Source organism: Macrotis lagotis, chromosome 6, assembly GCF_037893015.1.
Source record: "Macrotis lagotis isolate mMagLag1 chromosome 6, bilby.v1.9.chrom.fasta, whole genome shotgun sequence".
Taxonomy (NCBI): domain Eukaryota; kingdom Metazoa; phylum Chordata; class Mammalia; order Peramelemorphia; family Peramelidae; genus Macrotis; species Macrotis lagotis.
The window spans coordinates 67,826,503-67,845,663 of NC_133663.1; the positions used below are offsets into that span (position 1 = coordinate 67,826,503).

Genomic DNA, 19,161 nt, shown 5'->3' on the forward strand with positions numbered 1-19,161 from the left:
GAGAGACCCTAGGTTAAGAAACCCTGATTTAGGATAAGATTCCCAAATTCAATAATGCTACAATTCTATATCATACTAATATTTTAGACCCTTTTGTCTCTTGAATTCTAGTAAAGATTTTTTCTTCTGAAAGACTCAATTTCATCTTTCAGTGCTAACACACACACACACACACACACACACACACACACACACACACACACAAACACACACACACCAGGGTCTCCTTTCATTAGTTTTCAGTTAGTCCTCCCAGTGGTCATATCTGCAAATCTCTGCCTACTTTGGCTGAGTCATAGCTCCATTCCCTTCCACCAGGGAAATACTTTCCAGTTTACAATTTAATTGTAATTAATTACAAAGGTAATACTGGATGGCCATATGCATAGATATTCTCAGAAGAGCTAAGGGGAAGGAAATGGGTTATTTCCACCCTTAGATCAAGAGAATCTGAAAGAACCAGCCTGCAGGCCTAGGCAGGTGCTAGGGCAGCAGGAGACACAGGACACTTGAGTAGGGTGCTATTAAGTAAAAATCATGAAAGGCATTCACAGAAGCTTCGAAGGTGAAGATGCTATTGCTTGATCTTTGGTAAGATGAAAAAAATTCATCTCCTTTTCTCCCTGGATTCTTGGTTTTTCACAGCCCCCTTCTCAGCCCCATCTTACCCTATCAATCCCCCACCTCAGATTTCCCTTCTGTCACTCATCACCATCCATAGCGGGTTCTAACCACTGCTCCTACCCTGTCCCCATTCTCCAGGGAGTAAGAGCATCCCAATACCAGCTCTTGCTGTCCACCTACCCCGTTCCAGTAGCTGCACAGGTTCACAGGCTGGGGAAGGTTTGCTGCTACTCTTGACTGTGGTGCTGAGGATGCGAAAGATGTGCTGTGCACCCTTGCGTAGCCCCATGGCTGCCCAGCTTGGCTCCCGTAGGCCTGTGGCCAGAGCTGTCCACTGGTCTGAACCTATCATTTGGTGCTGAACTGTGTAGGTCAGAGCATCTGGATCTAACAGAGGGAAAGCAGGGAGGGAAGACCTTTATGAGGGAAGGCTTTCCTGCTTCTGCTCTAGTCCCTGACACTCTCAGACTAGGACCTTGGGCTTTCCTTCCCTGGGAAGGAAAAGAGGGACTCTTGCTGCACCAGGCTTCAAGACTATGGGGCTGAGGATGGAGGTCTAGGACCCAGTTTCTAGACATTCAGGGTAGAAGGAAACATAGTATATCATAGAATCATAAGGTTATAGTTTTAGAGATAGAAGGGACCTTAGAAGTTATCTGTCCAAGCCCCTTGTTTTACAAATAATCAAAATAAGACCCAGAGGGGTTAAGTGATTTATCTAGAAAGTACAGAATCAAGAATCAACCCCAGGTCTTCTGACTGAAATCCAGTCTCATTCTATTCCATCATGTCGTGTCGTGAGCACAGCCAACAACACCTCTCCAAGCAGAAAAACTGAGGCTTAGAGCAGCAGTACAGCCCCCAACAGTCCCAGGATGGAGACTCATAGAGTTGGTGTCCCGAGTCCAAGGGTAAAATCAGTAGTTAGCAGACTCAGCTGGATGCAGTGAAATTTCTGTTTCCTAAGCCTTAATTCCCAGAGATGGCTCATAGGTGATATGGGGAGGGGAAGGAGAGGACTGAGGAATGGAAGAAAGGCTGCAGTCTCACTAATCCAACCTTCCTCCTTGTTCTTTCCTGCAGCCTTTCTTCCCTCTGTTCTCACTCCATTTAGCAAACTTTGCTCAACAGCTGTGGTTCCCCTTAAACCTTTATGCTCCCCTACAGCAAAACAAGTCCACTTGGACTTCTGGTGTCCCTGGGCAGCCCTCACTCACCAATGGCCATGTCAACACTTCTTGGAGGGTTCCATTTGAGCATAACCATTTTCCCAGTCACAGTCACCACCTGTGGGGGCCCATCAGGAGGACCAGGCACTAAATCTGAAAGCCATAACAAGAAGTAATTTCAGTGAAGTGGAAGTGAACCCTAAATCTCCCTAGAAGGAAAACCAGAGTCACAGAGGCTATACCCAAGAATAAATCCCAGGCAAATGCACATCAGTTATCGTCATACCATCATAAACAATATCATCATCATCATCATCATCATCATCATCATCATCATCATCATCATTAATCATCCTAACTTGGTAGACAGTCTTTGGAAATTTCTGTGGCTAAAAATTTTATCACCCAACTTCCTGTTGTCTGATTTCTTAAGTTTCTAAATTTAATTTTTTTTCAATAAAAAATTCTACTTTTTTCCTCCCTCCCACCCTACCCTCATAGACAAAAAAAAAGAAAAAGAAAACCTATGGAACAAACAGGCACAAATTTCTACATTGACCATACTCTAAAATGTATGTCTTTCTGCACCCTGAGTCTATCACCTCTGGATCTGGAGATGCTTCATCATTGCTGCTCTGGATTCATCACTAGTGACACATTAACCAAAGTTCTGAAGTCTTCCAAAGTTGTTTGTCTATCCAGTACTATTGCTATTATAGAAATCATTCTTCCAGACCTGTTCATTTCACTCTGTACCATTTCCCCCTGGCTACTTTCTGTCACCAACCTGGTGACAAACATCTCCAGACTGAGTTAAAGGGTCTGAGGACCAGGGTGAATCTAGGGTCCTCTCTCTACAAACACAGGGTGACCCCCTTCTTGGCAATTTAGGCTTAGAGAGCTGTGCAAATAGAAACCAGGTCACTAAACTGTGCATAAGGATCCCTGCAGGCTGCATGTGGACTTAGTTTGAAAATGTAATATTATATGTTTTGCATGATTGCACATGTATAACCTATATCAAATTGCTTACCATCTCAGGGAAGGAGGAAGGACGAAAGGGAGAGAAAATTTAGAACTCAAAGAGTTTTTAAAAACTAATTTTAAAAATTGTTTTTACATATAATTAAGGAAAATAAAACCATTCAAAAAGGGAAAAATTAGAAGCAATATTATCTATGATTTACTAGAATTTTATTTATTTTGTTATATATTTCCCAAATATATTTTAATCTGATTCAGGCCACACTTGGCTAGATGTGTCAAAAACATGCCCCAAGAACCATCTGTGACCCACAATATAGACACATCTAGCCTAGCCTAGAGTAATAGCAGGTTAAGTGATTTGTTTATGGTAACACAGTATCAGAGCAAGATTTGGGTCCAAATTTTCTGACACTAGGTCAAAATATCTTCAAGTCCATTCCCTATACTCCAAGCAGTTTATGGATAGATTTCAGTGGGTCCATATCAAAAAAAAATCTTTATTTTTCAATAGTCTAACTAAAAATTACCACTTCCTTCTATTATGAATTATTTTAAAAACCCATTATTCTGATAAGGGCTCATAATTGTCATCAGTTTGCCAAAGGGGCCCATGACACATAAAAGGTCAAGAATCCCTGTCTATAACATGAACTGATGCAAAATGAAGAGAGCAGAACCAGAAGAACATTATACATAGTATCCGCAACACTGTGCAATGATAACAGTGATTGACTTAGCTCTTCTCAGTAATGCAATGATCTCAGATAATTCCCAAACACTCATGGATAGAAAATGCTAATCACATTCAGAGAAAGAATTGATAGACTTAGAATGCAGATTGAAGCATACTATTTTCACTTTATTTTTTCATATTTTTTCCTTTTTGTTTTATTTCTTCTTTTACAACATGACTAAAATTGAAATATGTTTTACATGATTGCCCAAATAGAACCTATATCAAATTGCTTACCAAATTAGGGAAGATAGAGGGAGAGAAGGAGGAAGGAAGAAATTTTGGAACTCAAAATTTAATGAAAAAATGAATGTTTAAAATTGTTGATGCATGTAATTGGAAAAAATATCATTTAAAAGAAAAAGAAAAAAGAAATCCCTGTTACTTCAGAGTAAGCCAAACTTCCTAGGGACAGAACACTATGTAAGATCCATAAGCACCTGCATTTTAATCTTTTGATTCTGACATGGAAATGCCATTAGAGTTCTTCTCCCTGAAAAAATATTGTAGCAACTTCTATGACAGATTTATGATAAAGAATGCGATCCTTTCTAGAGACAGAACTGATGGTATCTGAACACAGACTGAAGTACAATTTTTTTCCTCCTTTTTCTCTCACTTTATTTTTCTTGAGGTTTCTCTATCTTTGTGGGGGGAGGAAGGATTAAGTTTACTTTTACAACAAAAATATTGTAGTAATATGAAAATAAAAAAATTAAATTTAAAAATAATAACAATAAAAAGAGTTCTTTCCCCTAATCCCCACCCCTTCTAAAAGTAAAAGAAATGTCACATAACATTCTTAGATAAATGTTTAATAGCTCCATGGAGCAGCCCTTTCTGACCCAAAAATTCTCAGATTTCAGGCTGGAAAGGGACCATCAGAAAATTGCTGTCAGGAAGAAGGTTCTCACCTGTGACGTAGAGGTGGGCATAACAGGCAGCCTTGCCCAGTTTGTTAGCGATGACACTCTTATAGACACCAGCATGCTGTGGCCCCACCATTGGGAACACCAGTCGATGTACATCCCTGTCTGGGGAGGGGAAAGGATAGCAAAAACAAACACAAGGTGGGGCTAGGGAGACTCTACAAAGGCTGGAGTTCTCATAGCTCAGCTGAGAGACTTAAATCTAGTCGTAGTCAGTCTTGAGGAAGCCAGAGAGACAAGAATTCTGTATGTATTCCATGGTGTCAACTACATCCCTTCTGCTGGTACCCCCAAAGAGAAAGAGAGGAAGAATGGAGAGAACAGAAGAATGGTATCTTGGGTCACATCCTTGGGTCACATCAAGATTCCCAGGTCTCCATCACTAGCTTTGATTTTTAACAATAATACAATTTGTAACTGGAAGGAACCTTAGAGATCACTTAATCAAACTATGTTATTTTACAAATGAGGAAATTGAGGCTTAGGAAGGATATGCATTTTGACCAAGGTCACACAGGTTGTCCCTTAGTCTTTAGACTTGAATTTCTGCTGAGAATTTTGGAAGCCCCTTCACTTCAAATTAAATATGCCTAAAACTAAAATTATCATCTTCTACCATGATCCACCCACCCACCCCCCAAAAAACTAGTTCCACCCCCTCCAATTTCTCTATTTCTGTTAGTAGTACCACCAGTCTCCCTGTCACCAAGCCTGGAGTCATCCCTGATTCTTCCCTCTCCCCCTACACCAGTGAATCACTAAATCTCTTTGATTCTTCTTCCAAAATGTCTCTTACACTTTTTCCTTTATATCTTAATCACAGTCATGATCCTAGTTTAAATCCATAGTCTCTCTCATCTGAACCCAAATAGTCTTTCTCATTTTCATTTTCCAATGAGAAAACTGAGACCCAGAGGATGGAAGGGGCTTCAATATGACTAGCACTTCAGATTTTGGGGACTCTCAAGTCTGGTGTTCTCCTTAGTCTTTCTCCCCTCTGATCCAACTCATAACAACTACCAGATAAATCTGACAACTTTTATAAAGATTACAAAGCTCTGACCATCATATGACCATATGACCCATGGGCTCAGAATTTTCTAATAATTCTCTCTCTTTTTTTTTCTTTTCTTGTTTTTAGATTTTTCAAGGCAGTGGGGTTAAGTGGCTTGCCCAAGGTCACACAGCTAGGTAATTATTAAGTATCTTAGGCCAGATTTGAACTCAGGTACTCCTGACTCCAAGGCCAGTGCTCTATCCACTGTGCCACCTAGCTGCCCCTCTAATGATTCTCAAATGCCTACAGGATAATATCCCACCTAGCACTCAATTAAACACCTCCCTTTCACTCCAGACTAAGCTCCCACAACTCCTCTATAGAAGCCCCTTGCACCACTTCAACCTGTCAACTATATTGGCTCTCTGAAAACACTGTATTTGCATCAAGCTCATGTCATTAACTTCCTTAGGCAAAATCCCTTTTTCCTCATATCTACGTTTTCTTCTTCCTTCAAGACCCAATCTACCTCTCTGGTGAAGTCTCTCACTGCCCCCAACACTCAATGATCTTTCCTCTAATCTCTGCTATGTTCAATCAATTGTTTTCAGTCAAGTTCAACTCATTGTGACCCTATTTGAGGTTTTTCTTAGAAAAGACACTGAAATGATTCACCATTTTCTTCTCCAGTTCATTTTTTACATTTTTACATTTTTAAAAACATTTTAAATGAGGAAACTTAAGTCACTTGCCCAGGGTCACATGCTAATAAGTGTCTGAGGTCACATTTGAACTCAAGTCTTCCTGACTCCGGGACAAGCAATTTATCCACTACAAATCCACTATATTTTATTGCCTTGTGTTGTTAATTCCCTTTTCCTTGGTACATCTCTTATCATCTCTTTTAGATTGGAAGCCTCCTGGACTCCATCTTCCCAAAGTGGAGAGTAATGCCCTATACATAGCAGATGCCCAAAGTTTGTTGAGGAGAAAGATTCTGTCTCTAACAATGATACCAAGGGGATGTGCCATGGGAGAATGCAGGTCAATATGGCACCAGAAAGAAGAGAAAACTTGGAGCCAAAGATGTGGGTTCAAGTCTTGGCTCTGCTGCTTTCAATTTGTATGATTTTAAGCAATCAATTTCCAACTCTAAACCTTAGTTTCCCCATTTATGTTAGACTAACTGCAGATGACAATAATAACCATAAAAATAGCAAGCATTTATATAGTACTTTGAGTTTTTCAAAACACTTTAAAAATATTATCTCCTTTGACATCCCCCACCCTGAAAGGTAAGTGCTATTATCCTCATTTTATAGATGAAGAAACTGAAGCAGAAAATAGTGATTAATGTGTTGAACATGATTGTACATATATAGCCTATATCAGATTGCTTCCCATCTTGGGGATGAGGAAGGGAGAAAAATTTGGAACTCAAAGGTTTATAAAAAATGTTTACATGTAATTGGAAAAAATGAATTACTATTTACATTTTTTTAAAAAAGAAATGTTTAAAAAGAGGTGGTGAAGTGACTTTCCCAGGGGTCACATAGCTGCTAAGTGAGGCATGATTTGAACTTGTATTCCTGACACCATTTCTATGCTCTACTCATTACATCAACTAGCTATCTAAGATTCTTTTCAAGTTGAAATCCTATGACTATCTTCCTAGAATTAGTTTCAAAAGTCAAGATCACCAATCACAGCATTCCTTATTTCCCTTGATAATTATCCTGTCAGGGCTTTATCTATGACCTCTGAATTTATTTCAACTTAAAACCCCACAATTTATGGATGAAAGTGGGAGATAATTTAGTTATATTAGGGAGATCAAAAAGTTGCCCTTCTGTTTGTGCCACTTGTCTCTCCTAAAAATCCAAAGAAATAGAAATTTAGGCCAAGATACATACATAAGGGCAGAGGGCATGTATATGAATGAGAAGTAAAGAAAGGAAAAGAAGTGAGCATTTTGGCCCCTAAGGTTGCAGTATCAGAAACGGTGTGGCATAGGAAGTGTGTATACTAGGATTGAGGGAAAGCCAGCACAGAGCTGGAGAACCCATCCTCATTCTTCTTGCTCTCTGGATGTCTAAAATCCTTTTCTCTCCACCCTGTTGGGTCTTTGACTCTGACCAGGCAAAGGTCTGATTGAAGTGTGAAAACAGGAAATAGGTTTATAGAAGTTGTCAGAGTACCCCCAATAGAAGGGAAAATGGGCATAGGTAACCAGGGATCTGAAATAATACCTCTCCCTCCTCCATCAGCTCTTCTCCCACTTCCCACCCCCACCCAAGAGTCCTCAGCTAGAAATGGCAGACACCTACACTGTGTCATTCGACGATCGTCCGAACTCTGGATGCGCTGACCGTTGTGGAACCAACTGATGGTGGGGTAGGGCAGCCCAGTCACCTGGCACTCCAGCACTGCCTCCTTGGCCAGTCCCACCTCCAGGTCCATCAGTGGTTTAAGGAAATCTGGGATGGACAAGCGCTCCAACTCTCCCTGCTCAGGCTCCTCGGGGATGGAAGGCATCTTCTCCAACTTAGAGCTATAATCAATGGTTCAACTGCTCAAGGAAACTGAAGGACCTCACCCTGCCCACCAGAGGAAGACCTCCCACACATAGGCTGCTGGACACTAGCTTCTCTCCTTGCCCCAACCAGTTTTCCTCAACTTGGAGGAAGGGAGGGGGACACTCCAGCTAAAGCAGTTATTTGTGGGAGATGGGTAGTACCCCCCCATAACTCATCCCTACCCTACCCCATGGGTCCCCCAGGAAATACCTGGGACCTGAGGTGGATGAACGTGGTTCTTCCACATAGAGCTGGGCGGAGCAGTTGGCCTGACCATGAATATTGGTGGCATTGACTTCATACAGACCTTCATCCTCACTGCCCACATGGGCTATGAGCAGGGAGTGAAGACCTCCATCATGCCGTAACCTCACATTCTCATTTTCTTCCACAGGGTTACCTGAGAAACAGAGGGGGTGGAATGAGGGGACAAGGAAAGGAGACAAAAGAAAAAGGGAGAGAAAAAGAAGGAGGAAGGAGCCAGAGAATAGAGGGATCCAAAGACAAAGAAGGGGTCAGAATTGAAAGGGTGGGTGGGGGAATAGTAAAGAGGCAGGCAGAGTAAAGTGATGGGAGTGGAATAAGTATCAAAGAAGAAAAAAAAGTGGGGAAGAAAACAGGTGAGGCAGGAAAACAATGGACCTCAAATAGGAGAAGTGGGGCAGTCGGAGAAGATGATCCACGTCACCCCAGCACTATCACCCAGAGAGACTAAAGGCTGAAGAAATTTAGAGTTAGGTTCTAGTCTCAGGTTGGAGAAGGAAGAACACGAGGAGAGGGGGCAATCTAGGAAATGATGCTAGAAAAGTAGGTTGGATCCAGATGGAGAAGGACCCTAGAGAGTCACAGAAGGTTTTGGAGAAGGGGACTGGTGACATCACAACTCTGGTTCATCCCCAGCACAGCTTACTAAAGCCCATTACCAAAATGAGTCCAGGTGACTGTGGGGGATGGCAAGCCACTAATCTTGCAATCAAACCGAGCTCCACGGCCCTCCAACACTTCCACATCCTCCAACATCCTGGTGAACAATGGTGCCAGAGAGGGCTGAACAGTCAGTCGGGCACTGCAGGTCAGTTCATCTGGTTTTGGAGGGAAGAGGTAAGGGGAAAAGAAAGAAAATCATTTATTTTGTACCTACTATATCCTTTACAAATGCATTTGTAAATATAATTTTTATCAGTCATAAATACATATATTATATTGGTTATAATTTTTATAAACCTTTACAAGTACATTTGTAAAGCACCTAACAAATATTTACTCAATTGTTCCTCAAAAAAACACTGGAAGAAAATGTTATTTTTCTCATTATGGTTGAGAAAATGAGGCAGACAGAAATTTAGTGACTTGCCCAATTAATATCTGAAACTGGATCTGAACTCAGGTCTTCCTAACTCCAGGCCTAGGACTCTATTCACTGTACCACCTACTATCTCTAGAAGAGGAGTCCTCTGAAGCAGGGACATCAGTATATGTACCAAGTTTCCTTTCCTCCCAAAAGGAACATGCTAGATAGAGTACCAACCAGAGGTTGACCATTATAGAGAAACAATAGGGACAGGGAGCCCACCACTGAGAATAGACAGAGTTTAGCTCAGTCAGAGAGAAAGACCTTGGGAAGTCAATTCAACCAAGAAAAAAAATCAATTCATAAAAATTGTTAAGTTTTCTAGTTAGTATGTACCAGTCTCATTGCTCACTGCTCCATGCCAATCTTTCTATTTTTCCTTGGTTGATTCTCTTCAAATTCACAAAAAAAGGCTATTCCAAACTTCATCTTCTGTCCTCTATTCCCCTCTATTATTCCTTCCATCTTTCCTCTCAGCAGAGAAGCAAGCCTTCAACTTTACTGAGAAAATCAAAGCCATCCATCATGAAATGCCCTTTCCCCTCCTACTCCATACTTCAAAAGCTCTCTACCTTGTCCCCCATTTTTCTCTCATGTGACCCTTCTCTTTCTCAAGATCAATCCCTCTACTTTAGCTCTTGGTCCTATACCCTCCTGTCTCCTCCAGGAGCTTGTCCAATCAATCATTCTCTCTCTCTCTCTCTCTCTCTCTCTCTCTCTCTCTCTCTCTCTCTCTCCCCCCTTATCTATTGGTTACTCTGCCAACAAATATAGCTATTCCTTCTTGTCTCTTCCAATAACTTGTTCCATCAATCATTGTCTCTGTCTCTATTTGTCTCTGTCTCTCCTTGTCTCTTCATTACACTGCCAAAAAACATGATCAGGTCTCCCTCCCTCCCTTTACCCCAAGATAAAGCCTTCATTTTACCCTGCCATCCCCACAAGTTAACATCCCATATCTCTTCTTCTTTCCTCACCCAAAATTCTAGAAAAAAAGATTATTTATATTTATTGCACCTATATCTTCACCTTCCATACACTTCTCAGTTATATGTAATCTCATTTTCGAATCCAGTATTCAACTGAAAATACCCATTCCAATATTATTAATGATCTCTTAATTGCTAAATTAAATAGCCTTTTTCTCTTTGCTCCTCCTTTTTTTGCAGGCAGCTAGATGATGCAGTGTAGAGAATGTGGACCTTGAAGCCAGGAAGACCTGAGTTTAAATCCTGTCTTAAACACTACTAGTTGAGTGACCCTGGGAAAATCACTTAACTCTGTCTGCCTCAATTTCCTCATCTGTAAAATGGAGATAACAGCATCTACTTGATAGGGTTGGTTTGAGGGTCAAATGAGCTAATATAAAGTGCTTTGAAAACATTGAAGAACTATACAAATGCTAGTTATTATTTTTATTATCCTCACTGACATGGTTAAGCAGTTCCTTCTCCTGTATACTGGCCCCTCTCTTAATTTTTGTGACATTGCTCTCTTCTGGTTTTCCATCCATCTAAATATCTACTCTTCATTATCCTTTGCTGAATCACTAACCATTAGTCTGTCCCTCAAACATGGGCATCTTCCAAGGATCTCTTCTCTTTCTTTCTTGGTGGTCTCAATAGATCCCCCAGATTCCATTGCTATCTTTATTCAAATGATTCCCAAATCTAACCAATCTAATCTTTACTGGACACCAGTCCCAAATCACTGACCTCTAAATGAACATCTCCACTCACAGGCAACTTAAGCTTATAAAGTATTTAGAATAGAATGCATATTTTCCCCCACCTAAATCTGCCACTTCTTCACAAGTTCCCTATTTCTGTAGTGCTATCCTTCCAAGCACCTGAATTCAGATTCTGACTCTTCCCTTAACATCCCACAATACCCTATTGAATTAGTCATCAATGCTACCAATATGATATCTCCATACCACTTTCTATCTGTATCTCTGTATCTCTATCTCTCTCTGTCTCTGTCTATTTCTTTCCCCTTTCATATGGGCAGTACCTTAATTCAAGCCCTTACAACCTCCCACCTACACTGTTGAAATATATCTTTTTTTTTTAGGTTTTTGCAAGGCAATGGGGTTAAGTGGCTTGCCCAAGGCCACATAGCTAGGTAATTATTAAATGTCTGAGGCAGGATTTGAACTCAGGTACTCCTGACTCCAGGGTCAGTGCTTTATCCACTGCACCACCTAGCCACTTCCAATAATATCTTAATTGGTCCTCCAGCCTTTGGTCTCACCCCTCTCCAATCCATCCTCCACACAGCTGTCAAAACAATCTATCCTAAAGCTCTGATTCATATATCACTCTCTTGCTCACAATTTTCTATGACTCCCTTTTGCCTCTGGGGTAAAATTCAAATCCCTCAGCCTAGCAAGTAAAGTCCTTCAAATCAGACTCTTCAATAATGATGGTTTTTATACAGTACTTTTACACTTTGCATAAATTATCTCATTTGAACCTCATATCAACCCTATGAAATAGGTTCTATTATTAACCCCATTATACAGAGGAGGAAACTGAGATTGAAAGAGTGAGTTAAGTGACTTTCCCAGTCACCTAGCTTGTAAGAATCTGAGGCAGGATTTGAACTCAGATTTTCTGACTCTAAATCCAATACTCTATCCACTGCACTGCTAGTTGTTTTCAAAATTTGGGGGGTGAGGGGCAACTAGGTGGTGCAAAGGGTAGAACACCAGTCCTGGACATGAGTACATGAGTTCAAATTTGGCCTCAAACACTAGATACTTTCTAGTTATGTGACCTTGGGTAAGTCACTTAACCCCATTACATTGTGAAAAACAAAAAAAAATTTTTAAATGTGCAACTCAGATCTCCAAATTGTTTTTCCAGCTTATTCTCCTTTACAATCTCCCTTTCAGTCAAACTGGTCTGTTTGCTGTGCTCCCAAGTTAGCAATCCATCTCCAACCTCTTGCTAGGAATTCACTTCTCTTCTGCTTCCACCTCTTAGAACTCTTTGTTTAGCTCAAGTGCTATCTTCTCCATGAGGCTTTATCCCATCCTCCAGGTGATTAGCTCTCTCTCTCTCTCTCTCTCTCACTCTCTCATTACACTGATCTGGGTGTGCAGTGTGGCTTCCAGAAGAAAAGAATCTCCCGGAGGACCAGGATGGTTCCACTTCAGTCTTAAGTGTCCCCAATGCCTAAGACAATGCCTTGTCCAGAACACTTATTAATTCAATTAATTTGATAAATGTTTGTTGGATTTAATTGATCCACAGAAATAATATAAAATGTGAAAGAGTTTACATTCTCCTGGATGAAGAACATAGCAAGGACAGGCTGGGGTCTGACAGGAGGCATAGGAAAGAATAGTATTAAGCAAGAGCTGCTAGGAAGGAATTTGGAAGCCTTGAATTGGCCCCTGATATATGCATCTATATAGATGGAAGAGTTTTCCATCCTATTTCACCCACCTGCCCCACCCAGGTTGGCCTATTCTGGGACATGGACCAATAGTTCCAATAGTTCCAATAGTTCCTACGAGAGGAACTTGGAGCTGGCATGCTCTACTCACGAACCCCTCTGCACTGAACATCCTTCCAGTACAACCCAGATCTTGAACCCACCTCTTCTCTACTCATTTGTTGTGTCTCCCTATCACCTCTAGTCATGCACTCTTCATCTCCATCCCCATACTAGGTAACCATCTTCATTGTCCCTCACTAGCCTTCCCTGAAAATGTTATCTTCAGGCAGGAAAAGGAAGAAGTCTATCCCTTCTATCACCATCCCCAGTGGCATATTGATGCCAGCTCCCAACATTCATATGGGTCCTAGAGAGCATGATTTCAAGAAAAGCCTAATTTCCTGGAAGCTCTGGGGTCCAGGTCAGTCTTTGTCCAGCTTCCCACATTGCCTTTCTTTACCCTTCAACACAGTTCAGAAATATGGGGTCTCCCTTGTCCCATGCTGTCTCGGGTCCCCCCCCCCAGGGGGGAGGCCTACCTTTGGCTGTGCTAAGCTTGCAGGTATAGACGCCACTGTCATCTTCATGGACAGATGTGAGCAGCAGCTTGGACTTCCTCCCATCAAAATGCATCTTACACTTGAGAAGGGCAGGCTGCAGCAGCCGGCCCCGACACAGCCAGTCTACCTCCACGTCAGCAGGACCGGTGACCAGGCACTCAAAGAGAGCCATCTCCCCGGCCCCCACGTTCACGTCCTGCAGGGGGGCCACCACCGCCAGGGACCGGCTTTCAGGGTGCGCTGGGGGAGCAGAGGCAGGAGAGAGGAGGGAGGGGGATACACAAAGAGCAGAAAGACACACATAATGGGAAAGGGGCAAGGGGAGGAGAGAGACACAGACAGACAGACGGACAAGTAACAGAGAGAAAGAGAGAGAGAGATGCGATTTGGTCCCTAAAGAAAGGGAAATGGGGCCAGAACCTAGGGAGGAGGAAGCCACAGGGCCTGGTGCTAGCAGAGCAGGTTGGAAAGGCTCCAGGAGAGGCAATGGTCCTACTGGGGGCTGACCTAGGCTGGGCCTCAGGGAGGGAAACATAAGAGAGGAGAAGGGAGGAAGGGATGGAAGGAGGGCAGAGGGCAATGCCAGATCGAGAAGGGTTGGGTAGGATTTGGGCGGCGGCGGCACAACAACAAACAACCACACCAGCTGGGTACAAACCAGACTTTATTAGAGCTTAGGACCAGGCATTACCAAGTGCTCCCCACCCCCTCCCACATCACATGCCTGGTGATACCACCCCCTCTCGCCCCCCAATCCTGAGGCAGAGCTTGTCCTTGCTGGGCAGAGACAAGGGCAGCTACAAAATGGGCCAAAAGACCCCCCCAATCCAGCCTGCAGACTAGAGGGACCCAAGCCAGCATGGCTATCGCCATCTGGTGCCCCAGAGCTCCATCCTCATCCTCATCCTGTGCTCTGCCTCACCTACCCTACATCCCAGGAATCGGAGAGGTATTTGGCTTTTGGTCACTTGGGGAAATGAAAATTTTTTGTGCCATTTGAAAACCATTTCTGGGATGGTCCTCCTCCCCAGCCTTCCTCCAGATCCTGAAGGGAAGAGGGGAATCTTAGCAGAGACCTTGGTCCCCGATATACCTCCACATGCCCCCTCCACCCCTAGCTGTGCTTTTTCTAGAATGGTCCTTGATGCCAACCAGCATGGATCCCCCCCATCCTACCCTGTTCAGAACCCTTCCCTACCCCACTCTGCCCAGGATGGATATTCTCTGAGCCACCCCACCCCAAAGGTACTACCGACAGAGAGATCAACAGGTAGACAGTGAGCCCTGGACAGATAGACAGTGTCCCAAAGCCGTAGCAACAACAGCAGCAGCAACAGTAGCAGCAGCAGCCCATGTGCTTGGTGCTCCCACAACAGGGGGAAGGGGGTTTCAATGTCCCAATACGACCCCACCTCCCCACCCTACACACGGTCCAACTGGGGGCTTCGGTGCCCGCCCGTCCATACGTCCACTTGGGGAGGGAAGGGGGGAGCTCCGCAGACCCGGGGCACCACACGGGGTGGGGAGGCCGGGAGGCCAGGGGTCCGGGCCGGCTCGCCAGTTGGGTCTGTGGGCAGGAGGCAGTGAGACACAGCGAGGTCCAAGTGGTGGCTGAGCCAGAGGCGTGTGCCACGAAGGGCAGCGGGAGGGAGGGCAGGCGGCCCCCTGAGCTCACTCGCCTGTGTACAGACAAAAACCGCAGTCAGCAAGCGGCAGGTTAGTCTGGCACACATACACACACACACACACACACTCACGCACCCACACACACACACACATACATACATGCATGCATGCCCACGCCCACATGCCCACACACCTGAGAGTGGGTGGCTAGGGGACTTGGCTGGACAGGGGACCCAGGCAGGAAGAACTCCAAGAAGCTGCTTCTATGGCAGCTTGGGTGGCTCTATTATAAGAGGGCATCTCGTCACCACTTCCCTCAAAGGGGATGGCTTAAGGTCTGGCAGTGGCATGGAAAAGCAAGCTCTCCTCCACCAGGTCAGGGGAAAGTCACACATTCAATGGCCTTGGAAGCCCCAACCACTGCCTACAAGGGCTAAACACCAAGAAAGAACAAGTCTAGAGAGAAGAGCGCTAGACACAGGTTAATACAGAAAAGCATGGCAGAGATAGGGGCAGCAGGAATGGTGACTGTAGGAACGGGGCTCTGGGTCTGGGCCCTGGCTCACTCAGGAAAAGGGGGCCATTATGGTGGGGCTGACAAAGAAAGGCGCATCCAATGGAGGCTGGACAGAGAAGGTTGGGGGCTGGGAGAACAGTATATTTTACTGGAAATTCCTTTCCCCATGAAAAATACCACCCTAGCTACACCAAGTCTACCACGGGCATCCCAAGGGACAGAAGGCAGCCAGGGGAACAAGAGAGCCAAGACTCAGAGGGAGCCAGAAGGAAGTATGATCCTTAGGTCAGAAACTAAGGGGAACCAAAGGGAGGAAGAGAGGAAGGCAAGAGAAGAGACAATGTGCCATCGTCTGCCCATTAGAGGCAAAGATTCAAGCAGCCAACTAAGTGCAGGGCAGACCCATAACTTTGGTCAGCTGGCTATCCATCACCACTCCTTATATCCCAATTACCCATGTCCTATCATCTATGCCCCAAGAGAGGCCAGGAACACACCCACATGGCTTGATTCACCCCCACTGCCCCTGCCCAGGCACTTATCAACTCCTCCCCTCATTGTCCTACTCTCTGCCATCCCTAAGTCCTGGAGCTGCCCCTGGGCCTCCTGTGACTCTGAGATATTTCCCAAGAGTCACTCCGAACGGGTCCAGTCACCAACCCCCCAATACAATATACCACAATGACAATTTCTGAAAAACACTACAATCAATAAGGAAAAAAATAGGGATGGGGTGAGAGAGGTAGAAGGGAGGAGAAAGGAAAAGGGGGTTGGAGGAATGGAGTAGAGAGGGTTAGGAAATCTGGGTTCAGGGCAAGAGAAAGACCAGTAGGGGCATGACATTGTGGGAGGGAGGGGGCAAGAGGAAGGGTACCAGGAAAGAAAACTCAGGAAATAGGCCAGCACAGAATTCAGAATAGGGGGCAGAATCTGAGGTCTTGACTGAGACCCGATAGATTAGACATTGGACTATGAGTCAAAAGATCTGGCTTCTAGTCCTTGATCTGTTCTTGGTTAATTAGGTAACCTTGGACAAATCACTTCATCCCTTACCAGTCCCAATAAGGGGTTTGAACCAAGTGGTCTGTGGTGAACCCCAACCCTAAGAATAGATAGTTGCTGTACAGAAATGAATCAAAGGTGATGATGAATCATTGGGTTCCCTGGATCAGACCAGTCCTTCTATTTCTTAGGGGTCTACTGGGCTTGGGGATGAGAGTCTCTGGAACCATGAAGCGAAGAGACATGCGGGAGGTTTACCTCTGACCTCCAGTCTGGCCTCACACTGCCGGGTGCCATATTCATTCACTGCTTTGCAGGTGTAGAAGCCAGCGTCTCCACGTTCCGCAGCCAGGATACGAAGCCGACATAATCCACCTTCTGCCTCCTCCGCAAAGCGTCTTTGGTCCGGGCGGACGGGCTGGCGATTCCGAAGCCTGCCAGTGGGAACAAGGCCCTCAGCCTCAGGGCTTGGATTCCCAACCTCCTCCTCCTTTCCCAGAGAGTGACAAGGATAGAGTATGGCCCCCCAAACCACACACTCCACAAACATTCCTGAGATCCTTGATATTTGGTGTTAGAGACTGGGTCTACTAATATGCAAAACTCTACAATGGGCAAGGGCCCAAGAAAGAGGTGCAAACACACACACACACACACACACACACACACACACACACACACACACACACACACACACACAAATATACCATTCCAACTCTTACATGATGAGACCCAGGAAGTCTCTAACCCACAATGACTTCTTCTGCCTCTTAATATTTATCGCCAGGGACATGTAGACATTTAATTGACCTATTTCCAAAAGTATTTGCCTCTTTCCCTATAAAGACTGTAAGCTTCTGGAGGGAAGGGACTAGGTCTTATATTTCTCTTAGAGTCAGCATTACATCCTGGAAAAGCTCTGGATTGGATTTCAAATGACTTGAATTCCAAAAGACTCATGATAAACCAGGCGACCTACCTACTACTGCATAGAGAAGTGAGGGACTCAGAAGGCAAACAGAGATAGAGATAAAGAAATATACACACAAATATATATAAATATATATATATATATATATATATACACACACATATATGAATACAGAAATGTGCATAGATGTATGTAGCCTGTTGAATGTATTCATGTGTGTTGAATATACATGAAGCTAGGTGTGAAGGGCATGTGCATTATATTTCTACACACAGATGTGTATCCATGCATATTATGTTTACATATACATCTAGTTATATATTACTATGTTTAAATATGTCTATAAGTGTATAACTATATATGTACATGTATTACCTTTATATATATCCCATAGGTATATACACATGGCACATACATGCATATCACATACGTATGCCTCTATCTATGTTAATTATATATTATTTCTATCTATATACATACATAAACATACATACTTTTAATATCTATTAGCATGGTCAATGTCCCTTGACTATTAATGGGTTTTTTGACTATACACTTTTGTAATGGGATTTTCTTTCTTGTTTTCTCAGTGCTGGGAGGGTGTGAAAGGTGAAAGTACTAAGAAGAAAATGAGAACCTGAAAATAAAATAAAATTGAATTAAAAAACCAACAATTTAGACTCATGCTCTGACTTTGCCATTTAGCAGCTGTGTAACTTTAGGTAAATTATTTAACTTTTTGGAACCTATCTCCTTATCTCTCACATCAGGATTCTCATATCTATTTTACTAAAATCATAGGGTTGTTGAGAGAATCAAATGGAATAAATTTGGCAGCTTAACCATGAAATTCTTAATAACAGACAGTAGTTTCACGCCCTTTTCCTAAGCTCAACTCTACCACTTCATTGTGGCAAGGAGAGATCCACCTCACTGAAGTGTCTTCCAAGATGGCACCAGTGGGAGGTCTTAGCTATATCTAGCAATCTATGACTAGTTTAGCTAATGTTAATGTTTATCCTTCATTTTTGAAGAAGATCATGACATCAGGGAGGTGATGCCATGACAAGCATGAGAACTGGATGTGAATGAGGGGGTTCTGTGCTAAGCCACTAGCCTCACTTTCTCCTCCAGAATCATCTGGGTCCAGTGGCCAGATTTGGATCAGGACAACTGGAGGGTTAAGTGACTTGCCCAAGATTATACAGCTAGTAAGAATCAATTGTCTGGGGCCAGATTCAAACTCCCATCCTCCTGACTCCAAGGCCAGTACTCTATCCATTACATCACCTATATTCAAGGAGAGTCACCACTGACAGGTGATTGGCCTCAGCAAATTAATCCTATTAATTACAATCTACTAATCTGCTAATCACAAAATAATCATCTGACTTTAAGAGAAGCTGGAAATGGGCCACAGAGAAAACAGAAATACTTCTATTCACATTTATTAAGCACCTACTGTATGCACAGAACAATGATACAAAATCTAGGTAAGAGGTGGAGAAATATAAAGCACAATTTGTTTTGGTGTACAGAGTACCCTCTTGCCCTCCCACCCCACTGCCTTGCAATGACCTTCTGGATATTTCAAATATTAAATAGTCATCTCCTTGATTTATATCCCCTACACACACACACACACACACACACACACACACACACATACACACACACACATGATCTAACACAGTGCAGAGCAAATAGCACTATTT

At 43.4% G+C, this 19,161-nt stretch overlaps 1 protein-coding gene across 8 annotated transcripts in view; it reads right to left on the minus strand.

Moving 5' to 3' along the window:
• The window catches only part of SPEG (striated muscle enriched protein kinase), an 84,125-nt gene that overhangs the window by 26,424 nt on the left and 38,540 nt on the right, over positions 1-19,161 (minus strand). For 6 of the 8 annotated variants that reach the window (XM_074191291.1, XM_074191298.1, XM_074191293.1 and 3 more), the window contains 8 exons: positions 16,774-16,949; positions 13,350-13,610; positions 8,939-9,097; positions 8,226-8,415; positions 7,767-7,990; positions 4,428-4,547; positions 1,842-1,946; positions 805-1,011 (listed from right to left, as the gene is read on the minus strand). In XM_074191291.1, coding sequence (XP_074047392.1) covers positions 805-1,011; positions 1,842-1,946; positions 4,428-4,547; positions 7,767-7,990; positions 8,226-8,415; positions 8,939-9,097; positions 13,350-13,610; positions 16,774-16,949 — 1,442 coding nt within the window. Of the gene's footprint in view, positions 1-804; positions 1,012-1,841; positions 1,947-4,427; positions 4,548-7,766; positions 7,991-8,225; positions 8,416-8,938; positions 9,098-13,349; positions 13,611-14,093; positions 15,050-16,773; positions 16,950-19,161 lie in introns of those variants that run through there. The other 2 variants (XM_074191292.1, XM_074191297.1) reach the window with 2 other exon arrangements.